The sequence below is a fragment of the Crinia signifera genome, chromosome 2 (genome assembly GCF_055691185.1).
Source record: "Crinia signifera chromosome 2, ASM5569118v1, whole genome shotgun sequence".
Lineage (NCBI taxonomy): Eukaryota > Metazoa > Chordata > Amphibia > Anura > Myobatrachidae > Crinia > Crinia signifera.
This window is the reverse complement of record NC_139218.1, coordinates 332,993,131-333,008,930: the sequence shown is the minus strand read 5'-3', so window position 1 is coordinate 333,008,930 and position 15,800 is coordinate 332,993,131. Positions and strand designations below refer to the sequence as shown.

General features: G+C 43.0%; 1 protein-coding gene across 2 annotated transcripts in view; it reads left to right on the top strand.

Annotated features, from left to right (window-relative positions):
• POU6F1 (POU class 6 homeobox 1) overlaps nucleotides 1-15,136 on the top strand; it is a 68,097-nt gene extending 52,961 nt beyond the window's left edge. For both annotated transcript variants that reach the window (XM_083169445.1, XM_083169444.1), the window contains exons 11-12: nucleotides 8,297-8,465; nucleotides 11,635-15,136. In XM_083169445.1, coding sequence (XP_083025571.1) covers nucleotides 8,297-8,465; nucleotides 11,635-11,980 — 515 coding nt within the window. In that variant the 3' untranslated portion in view covers nucleotides 11,981-15,136. The remainder of the gene's footprint in view (nucleotides 1-8,296; nucleotides 8,466-11,634) is intronic.
• The last annotated feature ends 664 nt before the right edge of the window (nucleotides 15,137-15,800 follow it).

The following is a 15,800-nucleotide window of genomic DNA, read 5'->3' as shown; positions in this document are numbered from 1 at the left end:
CACCCATGGGTGATTTCATACCCCCACTATCCAACTACGCATGGAGTTGATTTTATATAGTGTGGCGAGCGCAGCGAGCCACCAAGCCCGAAGCGTGGCGAGTGGACGCAGAATACAGCGAGCCCCATGGCTGACTATACAATTAAAAATCGGGTCTTTACAATGAAAAATCGGGCGCCCAGATAATACACAAGTACCATATTTTCTATTCAAATCTAGTTACCTTGTAAACAGATTAAATATAGAAGACTGTTTAAAGCAGCCCATACACGTCCCTATATGGGTGTGCGTTGTGGGCTTCAATAGCAGGGATCACATTGCATTGCATTGCCTGTGCATGCGTTATGCATGCAATGCGATGCAATGTGATTAAAACTAAGTACAAAAGTATGTGCAAGCACATACTTTTTGTACTGTGCGATGAGGTGCCGCAGGAGCGCGCACCTCAAAGCACAGAACGCACACCCCGGCATCGCAGCGTGTATGGGCTGCTTAAGACTAGGAGAAACAAAATGTTAGATGAAATAGATATTGGACTGTATATTGTTGGAGATAAAATGTATGTATGCAGTGCATATGCAATTAATGAAAATTAAGCATTGAAAATGTATGTTCTTATTTGAGAAATGAATAAAGAGACATTAAATACAATGTCAGCACGTAAGGTGCCTTCCTCAATCCAAGTACACAATTCCAAAAGGACGGAGACACTCAACCCAAGTAGTTGCAAACAATAAGATGAATTAGCTAAGCACTTACAGGGAACAATCCCCGTACTCCGGACAACATCAAACACATGTAGCCTTTTTGTATGTGTTTGATGTAGCCCATAGGATGGGGATTGTTCCCTATTGTTTGCAACTACTTGGGCTGAGTGCCTCTTTCCTTTTGGAATTGTTTTTGTTAAAATATATATATTCACAATGGGCCTGATGCACTAAGTTTCAAAAGTGATAAAATGGAGAGTGATAAACCACCAACCAATCAGCTCCTGTCTGACATTTTTCAAACACAGTCTGTGACATGGCAGTTAGGATCTGATTGGTTGGTTGTTTATCACTCTGCATTTTATCACTTTTGAAGCTTTGTGCATCCGGCTCACTATCTACACTTTCAGCCAAATAGAAATAAAGCAGGGCTGGGGGCGTGGCCTAGCTGTGAAGGCGACAAGTCGCACTATCCCGGAGCTCCGTTGTTTCCCCCTTCTAAACTAAAATTGTAGCTCTCCAACGGAGCCCCTGCTGCCCTATCCTACATCTGCCTACCCCGTAGAGGCCCTCCGGACTGGGGACGCTATCGCCGCGGAGCCGGGGGTGGGAGAAATCCCTCCCTGCAGGTTGCGGCCTAGGCCTGGGGTGAAGCCGCGGCCTAAATTTTGCTATACAGCCGGCGACCGAGCTCCATGACGCGATCGCGGCACGCTACGGACCCTGGAAGCGTCCGGATGGCCTGGAGCTGAGCTGGGAGGTAAGAGGCACTTCCCCCTACCTTGCCTGGACATCTCTGCCCAGTTCCTGGGAGCTGCAGGCCCCTGAGAGAGCACTATCTCCCTGTGCCTCACTCCTTCCACTGATACGGCGGCCATCTTGGTTGGGGCTGAAAAAAAAAAAAAAAAAAAAATACTAAGTTTGTGTGCTGCTGATGCCCCCCTGCCCTTCCCTGCCTGTGCCCTGCTTGCCACACCTAGACCTCACAGAGGCTCATCTTGCCATCCACCTGTCTGCCGGGCGACATAGGGAGGCAGACGGGGAGTCACTGCAGCAGACAGAGAGACACTGCAGCCCTGCAGCTCCCCAGAGACCATCTTCAGCTCACTGTGTCTGCCCCATCTCCCTGGCAAAGCATCAAAATTTACACACACAGTGGTGAGAGATTGACCTACCTCACATACCCTGCAGCTTAATTGTCTTCCTGGGCCCATACCACACCCAATTGCTGGCCCGCTCCACATACTCCCTGCTCCGTGTGCTGCAGCAGTTTAGGAGGCACAGAGATCGTCCCATATAATACTCTACCGCCACGAAGCTAGGAGATACGGCTGGTCCTTCTCCGATGTTTCTCTTGAAATCCTTGTAGCCTCCACGGACTGGGAAGTCTACATACTGCAACCTACACCACAACACTTGATGTAATGTCCCTTTAATACCATTGGAATGGGTCTCACTGACCAGATTCTCCCGCCACTCTGAAAGGATTGATCAATTAAACTCACCTGCAGTAACACGCACTTATTAACCATTATACCTGTATCTCTCGGCCTCTGTACTACGGTTTCCTCCTCTGCACATATTAGTTTGCTCAGTCCGCCATGCCAGCGAAGAAAGGAGGTAAAACCCCACGTGCACCTGCTCCTGTACAATTTCCTAAAGCTGCTAATACGAGACGGAAAACCTCCAACCCGTCGTCAGCGACCCCACTAACTCTCGTCACTCCTACTAAACCCTCCACTTCGATTACACCTGCAGATCTGGGAATGGATCTTGATCCTCAAGCTCCCCTTACTACTCAATCTATGTTCAAAATGTTCACTGCATTCCGCTCAGACATTCTATCTGGTCTTGAGTCTTCAATCCAAACACTCAGAACCGATATTGTGGGAATTGCCGATCGGACCGAACATTTGGAAGATAAAATGGAGGAATTAGTGTCCTCTCATAATGACCTCCTTACTTCTCATTCTGAGCTACAAACAGAAGTATCCTCACTGCGTGAAAAAGTAGCGGACCTTGAGGACAGGTCGAGGAGGAACAACCTCAAGATTAGAGGAATTCCTGATTCAGTTGCACCATCAGAGTTAAAGGACTATGTCACCAAACTATTTCAAAAATTGCTCCCGTCTGCTTCACTCCAAGACCTCATCATAGACCGTGTCCATCGCCTTCCTAAACCAAGAGGCGGTTACGCATCCAATTATTCAAGAGATACACTGCTGAGAGTTCACTTCTTTCATATTAAAGAAGCCATCCTCAAAGCCGCAAGATTGGAAGTGGGATCAGACAATTTGGGAGGCCTCCAAATCTATTCTGACCTATCACAGTTTACTTTGGCTAGAAGACGAGCTTTCCAACCGATCACATCTGCCCTGCGAGACAATGATATCCCATACAGATGGGGATTCCCTGTCAAAATTATCATCCAATATGACTCTTCCTCATATGTGATATCCTCATTTGAAGCTGGAGTTAAGCTTTTAACGGACTGGGACATTGCGGTTTCACAGCCCAAAGTTAGTGCTTCAGTCCAGGTCCCTGTGGAATGAAGGAACATTTTTCTTTTGCTCTCATACACTGCTACAATAGTTACAGAACTGCAGGTTTTGTTAAAACTAGTTTTAAAAGTCTTGTTTAGACATGTGTTATACCCTTAAGATACCAGTTTGATATGACATATTGTTCAGCTGAGATATTGTGATTGTGCTCCCTTGCCAACTCTATTCTATTTTCTGCTGTAAGGTTTTATTTTACTAGGTAGCATTATCTAATCTGGGGGTACTGGAGAACACCCCAGTCTATAACCATACATCAGCTGCCTTGGTGCAGAATTGAGTTAATACCTAATCTTTCCTGTGTATAGCATTATGTATTTAGTTGGCATGTACAACACCAAGTTGTCCCCCACCTTGGGTCAGTAGAAGCGGTTAATATAGTGGCTTTATAATACCTTTCCTTGAAGTTACTATTGACTAAGTGAGACCCATTCAGGCCATTCCCCCAATGGTTTTGGATTTGTCGCCGGTTTTTTTAGGCGGCAAACACTGTGGCCCTGATTATAGGGCTATTTCTGTTCTTTATTTGTATACTCTCTGTGTTTTCATTCTCCCTTTCTATATTTTTCTTGTCTCCCTTTTGTCTCTCCCTTTCCCTATGGAGTCCAACAGTCTGTCTAGATTTTTGACATGTTATCTATGGCATTTCTTCAACCGCCTCGATGATTAAGTTTTATTCGTTAAACGTAAATGGTTTAAATTCTCCGAATAAAAGACGCCAGGCCCTGGAGACTTTCCACAGAGATAGAGCTAGAGTTGTGGGTCTCCAGGAGACGCACTTTTCCGCTGAAGCTCCCCCTACATTTTCAAACTCCCGTTTCCCTACTGCCTACTTTGCCAATGGGCCCTCCAAAAAACATGGAGTGGCGATTCTGTTTCATAACACCGTTAACTTTGACTTGACTACCCAGATCGCGGATAAGGACGGGAGATATCTAATCTTAGTGGGGAAGTTGGAAGATAAAGCTGTTACGATTGTCTCAATATATGCCCCAAACACTAATCAGCTTACCTTCCTACGTAGAGTATTTGAAACTATTCAGAAGATTCAAAAAGGTCATGTGATTATTATGGGTGACTTCAATACTGTTCCAGATGAACATTTAGATAAATCCGCTCCGCTTAAACGATCCTCCGGAGTGTTACGCTCCAAGACTAGCTTAAATCGTTTGTTAACAGAATTTGATCTTTACGATGTCTGGCGCACGCGATCTCCGACAGTCAGAGATTATACTTTCTTTTCTCATGTACACACCTCATACTCCCGTATAGATTTAATTTTGTTGGATAAGTGGTCTCTTCAATATACATCCGCCTCTACCATTGTCCCAGTGGTTTGGTCTGACCACGCAGCAGTTACTTGGTCCTGGAAATGTAATTCTTCTAAGGTCCCTCCCCGTCCTTGGAGATTCCCTGAATACATTCTAACCTCCCCCGAAGCGACCACTGCTCTGTCTGACGCTTTGGCTACTTATATAGCTACGAATTCCCCTAGCGATACATCAATCCCAAATTATTGGTGTGCTTTGAAGGCAGTGCTGCGAGGAGTGGTCATCCAGACAGGGGCTAGACTAAAGAGACAATATCTACGCCAACAGGAAGATCTAGAAACACGCTTACATCAAGTAGAGTCCTTACTTAGAGCAAAACCCTCACGTCTCCTGAAAAGGGAACTGGTTTCAATTCGGAACCAGCTCCAAAAATTATTCCTGAACCGTATGCAACACGCCTATAAGAAATTGCAACAGAAGTTCTATACACTAGGTAACAAATCTGGCAAATTTTTAGCTCACAAATTACGATTACGCCAAGCTCAGAACAGAATTAAATATATTCAATCATCAGATGGAAAAAAGCTTCTAGATCCATCTAGCATAGCAGAGGCCTTTGCAAAATATTACAAATCCTTATATAATTTAAACTCCGACATCGACACTGTACAACCCACTCCTTCCTTGATTTCTAGCTTTCTACAAGACCTACATATCCCTCAATTGTCATCAGATGATTTATCTTCCCTTAATAGAGACTGGTCAGAGGAGGAGATAGCAACAGTAGTTAAGGCCTTGCCTGTTGGGAAGGCTCCAGGTCCTGATGGATTTACTAACTCTTTCTACAAAAAATATGCCCCTAATCTTATCCCGCTCCTCACTCCTCTTTATAAATATGCCACTGCTAGTGGGTCGCTGCCAGAAGAAATGCTTCAAGCGCGTATTATTACTATTCACAAGCAGGGGAAAGACCCTTCCTTATGTCAGAACTATAGACCAATAGCTCTGCTCAACACCGATTTGAAAATCTTTTCCAAACTAATAGCTAATAGACTATCTCCCTTTCTTCCCCAACTTGTACATCCGGACCAGGTGGGCTTTGTAAGAGGCAGACAATCTACAGATAACACAAGAAGGACCTTAGACCTTGCTGAATATGTTTCACGTGGGAATGAGGAAGTGGTCTTTCTCTCGCTCGACGCGGAGAAAGCGTTTGATAGACTACATTGGGGTTTCCTTCATGAGATATTGCTGAAAATTGGACTAGGGGGCGCAATCCTGTCTTCAATACTTGCATTATATAGTTCTCCAACAGCCACAGTTTTTAGCAATGGCTTCTCATCTGCCCCCTTTAAGATTTCAAATGGAACCCGTCAAGGGTGCCCCCTCTCACCCCTCATGTATGTATTAGCGATAGAGTCACTTGCGACTGCTATACGCCAGTCTTCAGCCTTCCCGGGTATACAAGTTGGCTCCTCTACTCACAAACTCAGTTTGTTTGCAGATGATGTCCTTTTGTTTATTACTAATCCTGACACTTCCTTTCCGGCCCTGCAAGAGATTATCGAGCGATACAGCAATGCCTCGTTATATAAACTTAACACATCAAAAACTGAGGCGTTGCCATTTAATCTAGACGATAATAAATTGTCCAATCTTAAACAGCTATATAAATATAACTGGAAACAAGATCACATATTATATCTAGGTATCCACATCACTAATTCCATATCTACTATACTGACAATTAATTATGATCCTCTCCTGTCTAGGATAGACTCTTTATTAAAAAGATGGTTAGGCCTAGAAGTATCATGGCTAGGTAGACTGGCAGCATACAAAATGTCAGTCTTGCCTAAACTAATGTATCTTTTTCGCTCCATCCCTTATTTAATTCCTCAGAAAATCATTAGCCGAATACATTCAGTTATACTCAGATATATTTGGAAAAACAAACCTCCCCGTTTAGCATATAGCAAATTAACTAGAGCGAAGAAGCTAGGAGGCCTAGAAGCCCCAGACTTAAAGAAATATCAACTAGCTTGTCTAGTAGCACAAATCAGTGACTGGTCCTTACCCACAGGGGTAAAACAATGGGTAGATCTAGAGAAACAATTATACTCTCGTACTCCCTTAGTAGATTTGCTATGGACTCCATCTCAACAGAGGCCTCTCACAAACAACACTCCCCGAGCTATTTTAGATTCCCTTAAAGCGTGGGATCTTATTGTGACCCCCTCCAAAGCTGTCTCTTTACCTTCGCGTTCATTGTCCTTGACTGCGCTCACAGGAATAATCACTGACTTAAATCTTCATAAATGGATCTTGTGTGGTCTTAATACCATTGCAGACATTGTAGAAGGTATGACAGTTACATCGTTTCCTACATTGCAAACCCAATATGACCTCCCCGCAGGGGAATTATTCTCATATAATAGGATTGTGCATTGGATATCTAACGCATTAAAGGTTTCAGGCCCCATACTCCTACCTCCACCCAACATATTAGCAAAGATCCTAGCTGGCAACAGCAGAGGCTCTATAAAATTTTGGTATGACATTGCACAAGACCCCAAATTAGATAATAAATCTCCCATACAACTGAAATGGGAAACAGATCTAAATAGTACATATACCCCGCAACAGTGGGAGTCGATCTATCAATCAACATATTCTATGTCCAAATGTAATAACCACAAAGAAATGCACTTTAAACTATTACATGGTCTATATTTTACCCCCGCTAAATTACATAAAATTTGGCCTACGATATCAAAATTTTGTTGGAGAAACTGTACAGAGGTGGGAGATTTGTTTCATGCTTTCTGGTCTTGCCCGCATCTTCGTCAACTTTGGAGAGATGTTTTCACTCTTGCCTCCAAAGTACTGCATGTCTCCCTTCAAGAGTCTCCTTCATTGGCCCTGCTGCATGTTTATCCAAAAGATCTCTCCCCTTCTGATTGCTATGTCTTAGGTCATATCCTTATCGCTACTAGGGCAGCAATAGCACAAGACTGGAAAAATCCCTCCCCCCCATCAATTATTAAAATATTTCGGAAAATTCACCATGCCTTTCAGATGGAAACTATGGGTTTGCCATACTCTTTTACAAATAAATCTCCTCTAGTCAAGTGGTTAAGATGGCAAGAATACCTGTCAACAGAAGACGGCGCTAACTTACTAAGTGATGCAAATTGATTATATGTGACTGGGAACTGGATTCGGTACTATTTATATTGCTAGACCATCTCTTAATGTCTTCCTGTTTGTTCGTTTTTGTTTTTATGTATTGATGTTTATGTATTGGACGCCCTGTAACTTATAGGGTTAATTGTTTGATGTACCTATATAACATCGTGAAGTTTGATACTGGACTCCCCCCCCCCCCCCTTCCCTCTTTTCTGTATCCCCCCCCTTCCGTACTTAACGGAACACAACTCTTAATAAAAAAACTATTGATGGAAAAAAAGAAATAAAGCAGGGCAGTGCTAGACTTTAAGGTGCTAAAAGTCCAAAAGATAAATGCAGATACAAAACGGCCCTCGCCAAATCCATAAAAAAATAAAACAACAGTACATTGTTTAATCCTCAGATAATTATGTCACAAGCAAAAGGTCAATGTTGCGATCCTAGTTGAATCTTTGTCAGGGCAACATCATAAGGAAAAGAAGAACAATACCACCATACAGTATATATCATTTGTTAGTGTGTGTGTGTTTTTATGGCAGTATTGAAATGACAAAGTTTAATTTGTACTTAGAGACACATTCTGGAAGTTATGATGAAGACGGCATAAACCTAGAGGAGATCCGTGAGTTTGCCAAGGAATTTAAAATTCGCCGTTTATCTTTGGGTCTGACACAGACACAGGTGGGCCAGGCACTGACTGCCACAGAGGGACCAGCGTACAGCCAGTCTGCCATCTGTAGGTAAGACGCACTGTTCATCAACCTATGACAGCTGTATATTATAGGTGTCTGTATTTATTTGTAAGCAGGGTGGGATATTTGCCATACAGTGTGCAGGTATATTGGATATTAAACTGATGCTGTTTCTGTTTTACTTTTATATTTATGGTTGAATTTTTTGTTTTTATCTTTCATCATTTATGTGAAACACGATAAAGAGTAACAAAACAAAGTCTAAAGGTGCGTACACACAGGGCGATATATCTCTGAGCGATATATCGCTCAGTGTCCCGTTTTCATCAGCGTCCAGAGATGGTCGCTGATGAAAGGGATACTCTGCCAGGGAGCCGCAGAGGGAATCAGCTGGTCGCAGGAGCAAGCTCCTGCGACCAGCAATCATGAGGGGGCACGCACCCGGTGATTTATCGCCAGTGTACACTCCAAACGCTGGCAATATTGCCGCTCAGCGAGTATATTGCCAGCAATTTTTACCCTTGTGTACACCGCTTTATATAACCTGATTACTTCTGTTACACTGGAGTTCACCCATATATATATTGTGTTCATAGTTCTCACTAAGCACTTTAGGTGTATTTTTTAATTGTGAAGGTGCCGCCACAATCTCTCTGGCAATGAGGATTACATTGTGAAGTGACTGACAGAAAGTGACCATTTGGAGGTGTCAACTGGCAGTTTACAGGGAGTGGTGGGCAAAATGCGGGCATGCCATGGCCGTTTTCAGGATGTATATCTGCTGTCAGCTGCAAACTCGTACGTTCAAAAACTTTTACGCCTTTGCCGCTACTGCAATGTCTCCAGTTGGTGTCACTGTTCATTCCTCAGTGGCAGCTTCACTTGATAACATTAACAGGTTCATAGCCTAGAAAATCGCAAATGCATTTATGTACAAACATGAATTCATAGTTCTAGAACAATGTTTCTCAAGTATTTAACGGCAGTATGTATAACAGTACACATATAAGAACAATTTTTCTATTAAATAATTATATGGCAGCAGAATCATTTCTGAAGCAAATTTCACAATCCCCGCAGACTGCAGTCTGTCGGGATCAGGGAACTATGCAAAGGGAGAAGGTGAAGAGCATTACAAGTGATCTGTGCAATGGATAATGAGAAGGTCACTATCATAATATCATTATTCAGAGCCATAACAGGGCTTTTATGAGTCTTGTGCCAGCCCTGTCCAATTTGCACATCATGTCATGATGTTCCAGGTACCATGTTAGCCAAAATCAAGGGCTGTGGGGTGGCGACTTTGCCGTCCACAGAGCCCTGTGCTCTATCTGGCGGCATCTGTTACAAACTCCTAGTTCCGGCCCTGAACTATTACAGTGGAACACAAATGAATCCTACACAGCATACTCCTATATACTTGAGGCATGCCCACATCTCTCTATGGCTTGTGGCTTAGTAGAACACAGAGGGACCACAGAGTGTTGTGATGCTGAGCACCTTGGCCAGCCTTGGTCTCTCTACATGGCTGGACAGACCTATCGGCCCTTCTGGTGGGTAAAATACAGAGAGACCACAGAGTGTCATGGTGCTGAGCACTTTGGCCAGCAGTTGTCTCTCTGCATGGCTGGACAGGCCTATCAGCCCTTCTGGTGGGGAGACCACAGAGTGTCATGATGCTCAGCACCTCGGCCAGCCGCGGTCTCTCTGCATGGCTGGACAGGCCTATCAGCCCTTCTGGTGGGGAGACCACAGAGTGTCATAATGCTCAGCACCTCGGCCAGCCGCGGTCTCTCTGCATGGCTGGACAGGCCTATCAGCCCTTCTGACATTTTCCAACAGTGCCAGGTGTGCACTATACAAAGGAAAAAGATGAAATCGTCCCAAGGCGCAAAGCCGGAATCCTGCAGCAGTACAATGGAAAAAGAGGTTCACCAGAAGCCTCTTGTCAACGAGATTGCAGAAAGAAAAGAACCAATGTGTGAGGGCGCTGGTTTCTTGTTTGCTTCAGTAGTAGCTCATATATGGGAAATATATAAAAGAATAAACATACATAAATTAGGGATGTATGTATATAGGGTCTATACAAAAATAGTTAACCCAAATAGCAAAGAATTTCCCAAAGGAATATTGTACCCTCACTCACACAGAGTAATGGGTGTACAAGCACATCAGGGTATCTTTGAACTTCTTAAACCACCTTCGTGTGTAATAGAGTGAAAAAGTGAAGTTGTACCGTACTCACATGTACGAATACTGTTATAATCGCATAAGGGTATCTTTTTGAATCCCACAAATGCTGCTAGGGGGTTATGTCAAGGCTTGAGTTCACCTGTCGAAACGCGTTGGTGGAGAGGAGCTGTGCAGTGAATCTACCTGTAACTCTGGAAACACCTGACTTTCAGTGGATGGCCATACTCTGCCTACTCAGGTACGATTCCCTTCTGTTTTTGTAACATATTTTGGGTACAGGTTGCACTCTGCACATCATTTATGTTTTATCCATAATAAAACTTTTGAATAAGAGAGAACGTTTTCTTTCTCTTTTTTTCTGGATGATTTGGGACGGTTGGAGAGAATCTGACATAACCCCCTAGCAGCATTTGTGGGATTCAAAAAGATACCCTTATGCGATTTTAACAGTGATCGTACATGTGAGTACGGTTCAACTTCACTTTTTCACTCTATTACACACAAAGATGGTTTAAGAAGTTCAAAGATACCCCAATGTGCTTGTTCACCCATTACTCTGTGTGAGTGAGGGTACGATATCCCTTTGGGAAATTCTTTGCTATTTGGGTTAACTATTTTTGTATAGACCCTATATACATACATCCCTAATTTATGTATGTTTATTATTTTATATATTTCCCATATATGAGCTACTACTGAAGCAAACAAGAAACCAGCGCCCATCACACATTGGTTCTTTTCTTAGTGCCAGGTGGGCAGTCCAGCATGACAAAAATTGCAGTGATGTGCAGTATTTCATAATAACAGCACGTTAGGAAGTGCAATAAATTCTGATGTCTTGCTTGTATTTATGTATAACATCACATTTGTGTTACTGTTATAAAAGTAAACTGCATCATATAACAGTAATTCTTCACTGGGAAATGTTGGAAATGCTGTGTTTTGAGTGCTCAGTAAGTAGAAATGATCTGAACACACCACACAGAGGCTCTACACGGTCAATATATTTTTATTTCTGCTGCAGGTTTGAGAAGTTGGATATAACACCAAAAAGTGCGCAGAAGTTGAAACCTGTTTTGGAGAAGTGGCTAAATGAGGCAGAAATGAGGAACCTGGAGGGTCAACAGAATTTGATGGAGTTTGTAGGCGGGGAGCCTTCGAAGAAGCGGAAACGACGTACTTCTTTCACTCCTCAGGCTGTAGAGGCCCTGAACACTTACTTTGAGAAAAATGCCTTGCCTACCGGGCAGGAAATCACAGACATTGCTAAGGAACTGAATTATGACCGTGAGGTGGTTAGAGTGTGGTTTTGTAACAGGCGCCAAACTCTGAAAAATACCAGCAAGCTCAATATCTTTCAGATCCCTTAGAGGAGAGGAGATGACCACTCTACCACCAACTAGTCCCCCAGAACCTCTCCCCATCTATCCGTGGTTTTGCACCGTGACTCATCTGTGAAAGCACTTTGTGGCTGAAATTCTGCTTTATCCATATTACGGCCAGCTGTTGCTTATACCCACTCCCTTGCCTCATGTTTTTATATGACAGAAGCCTAATGTGGTAAAAGGTCAATAGCCATCTCAGCCAGATATCTCCGGTGGCTTTGTTAAACACGTTTTGCATACTGTGTGTTCATGGAGCCAAATTGATTTCCCTCTGTGGTGGGAATAAAACATTGGACTTCAGCAACAATTGTAGGTTATTATTGTCATCAGAATTTCAGTTGTGATTATGTAGAGTGCCACATTTAACTCTTGTGATGTGTATGTGCCCTGCATTCTTATGGACCAATTCCACGGAGATGGCAGACATTTTTTTATACCAGAAGACTCCCTTTTAATGTTTTACATTGTTTTAATTTAATGGTTTATCTTTAACTCATGTTATATTCTGTTCGCCTCAACATATTTATTTTACATAGCTTTTAATATATCTACCCAGGCGCTGATATATCATATCAGTAGTATATTCAACTTTTAAAGGGGTGGTACTAAGTCCATTTTGTAATGTTTCTGTACATTTCATCTGATTTGACTTGGGTTTTGATTTTCGAATAGTGCTTGTATGAACAGTTGTTTTTAAACTGTGACCTTTTTGAATGGTCTGGTAAATATAAAGTAATCCACAAATCATTATAATAAGGCCGTTCTCCAGAAATAGCGGTGTTAGTTGTTTATTCAAAAAATCCTAATGTTTCTGCTAAACAAAAAAAGAAAAAACTTGTTTATGTTTACAGTGTGATGGATGTTCATTATATTCGGGCTAAAGATAAGTCTCCGCTACAGTGCACCAACACTCTATGAAAGCTAGGCAAGCCAACCTGTTCAGAGTTAAATCATGTTGTGCAATGCTCACGTCTCCGATACATATGGTAATCCCAACATCAATGAAGGTTCCAGGCAAAATTAGAAGTGTTGCTGAAGTCATGCTCCACTGTTATGGGCAGTCCCATGCTGTTCTGGCAACATATTGAGGGGTAGACATATGATTTGTCTGTATGGGGGACAAGCGGTATCCGCATACATTATGTGTGCTGATACCACTTCTCCTCCCTATATGACTGTGGTGGTGCTTGAAAACATGGGTGCTAATCTCCCCTCTCTATCGGCACTGCTGTCTACCAAATAGTGCACCGATATGATGGGAAATGTATGAATGGTTGCACTGACCATTCTGACACCTGCAGCTATCAATTTTGACAGCTGCAGGTTTCGTTGCCCCATCGCCACAGCTTTGTCACTGGCTGTGGCACCTGATGGCTTTGTGCTGCATGGGACTAGGGATGCATCCCTAAAACAAAATTACGCCCTGTCCCCAATAGAGGAGGGGGGGATCTCGCAGAGAGCAGGGGTGCCTGGTGCCTCCGGGCAGGTGGCTAAAGCATTGAAGCATCAGCAGGGTGCGAGGTGCAGCAAGGAGTTGAGATGTAATGGTGCAGCCTACGCGGGTGCCGGATGGGGTCCCAACAGTCGGGATGCCGACAGTCATTTACCCAACGTCTGGATTCCGACTGTTAAAACACCGACAGACGGGTTCCTGACAGCCACCGGCTATTCTCTCTCATGGGGGTCCACAACCCCCATAGAGGGAGAATAGAATAGGTGGCGAGCCACCGTGCCCAAAGCGTGGCGAGCATAGCGAGCCCCCAAGGGGCTTTGTTGCGCTCGCCATGCTGTCTGAGTGCGGCCAGTCAGGATCCCGATGTCGGGCTAATGACTGTCGGGATCCCGACTGCCGGAACCCTATACCACACCCGCCTATGCATTGTGACAGTCAGAGCTCCCACTGCACAGGCTGCACGTCAGGGCCAGGAACAGCCAGGCAGCCCGGAATTGATGTCTAATCCCAGGATTGGATACTCCTAAACTGGGATTGAAATCCTTGCAATTTTGGGGTCAAATCCCAGGATCCCACCATTCCAGATCCTGGGATTGCCCACCCTACTAACTACTTGTGTAGTTTCATGGTGCCGTGCGTCTGAGTCCCCTTGCGGGGCTCGCTTCACTCGCTCACGCTGCGGGCTTGGTGGCTCGCTACACTCGCCACGCTATCTAATATCAACTCCATGCCAACGTGGATAGTGGGGGTATGAACTATCCACGTTGGCATGGAGTAAAGTGACTTTATTATACATAGTTTGCCGAGTGTAGAAACCGGACATAGCACGGCGCCGTGAAACTACACAAGTACCCAAGTTGGTACATTGCGTCGCTAGTGCTTCCTGCTTCACCTCAGTAAACAGGCAACGCCGGAAGAGAAATAAAAATATAACCCTGAATTCTGGATAAAGGTATAAATCAGTTTATTAATAAATACTTGTTATCTGATTGTCTTACAGCTAATTGGTTCTTATTTAGAACAAAATGAAGGAATTGGAAAAAGAGCTATAATTTATGAACATGTCACAAATGGCTTCTGTCTACTGTAACCCATAGCAACCAATCATGTTACTTTCACTTGTTATTGTTCATTTGTTATTGTTAAAGAAAAAGCTACTGTGCTGCACAAATAATTGTAAATAACTAGCACAAATGTAGAGATCACTAGAAAAAGGTAAAATGTTTTCTTACAAAGAAAACATCAAAAGGTAATCTGTTTAAAAACGAATAATTCAAAATTGCCTAAGCAAATTAGTATAATTAGGAAAATATACATATGTATTATATAGTATACATATGGAGAAAGCAGTTTTGCCTCCTAAGTCGGACTGCAACATGTGCTAGCTCTCCATCTTATAGACTATATATCGCCCTCTTTATACCAGTGATCTGTCCCCTGAAATAGTGTATATTTATCACTTGTGTTTAATACCTTTTCATCAAGTGCTTTATCTGTTTTACTGACCTGCTAAAATTCTCCGGTATTCCGATAAAAGATTACATCACAGAAGCAATGTTTAGTCCTAGATGCATAATAATACACGTATACGAGTATCCATTTTTCTCATGATTGTTTTTCACCTACAGTACTTGCACTTATTTTTTTTATTTTTTATTATTAATCATTAAAGGTTTATGATGGATACATGCATGTTGTGATATTGTTTTTATAAAATACATGTTTTTAATCACTTTGATTCAAGTCCGAAAAGACGTGTGTCAACTCAGGACAGGAGCTGTGGCTTCAGCCAGAAGAAAGGATAAAACAGGAATATATGCCTGCACTTGGTTTTACTCATACTGCACATGGTACAGTACCAGCTGCTTGGCAGTATTTATGCCACATGCGTATACAAAACTGAAAGACATTTGCTATCTGCACTATACTGCAAATCTATGTATATGTAGTAAATAAAACATTTAAGCTTGCAGTCCAACATCAAGGGACCCCAATTTTCTGTAAATCATAACAAAGGGGGTTATTTTGGTTCACTCTTTCTGACCAATTCCTTCTTAGATGGACAAAACCATGTGCACTGCAGGGGGGGGGGGGGGGGGGGGGAGATGTAAAATGTGCAGAGAGAATTAGATTGGGGTCATTTTGTTTCTGTGCAGGGAAAATACGGACTGCTTTATTTTTACACTGCAATATAGATCTCACTTTGAAGTAAAACCCCACCCAAATCTAATTATATCTGCACAAGTTGCATCTGCCCCACCTGCAGTGTACATGGTCAGAAAGAATGAACCAAAATAACCCACAAAGTCCCATCTGCCCCTTGGTTTCCTGCAGCAGGCATGCCATCTCAGG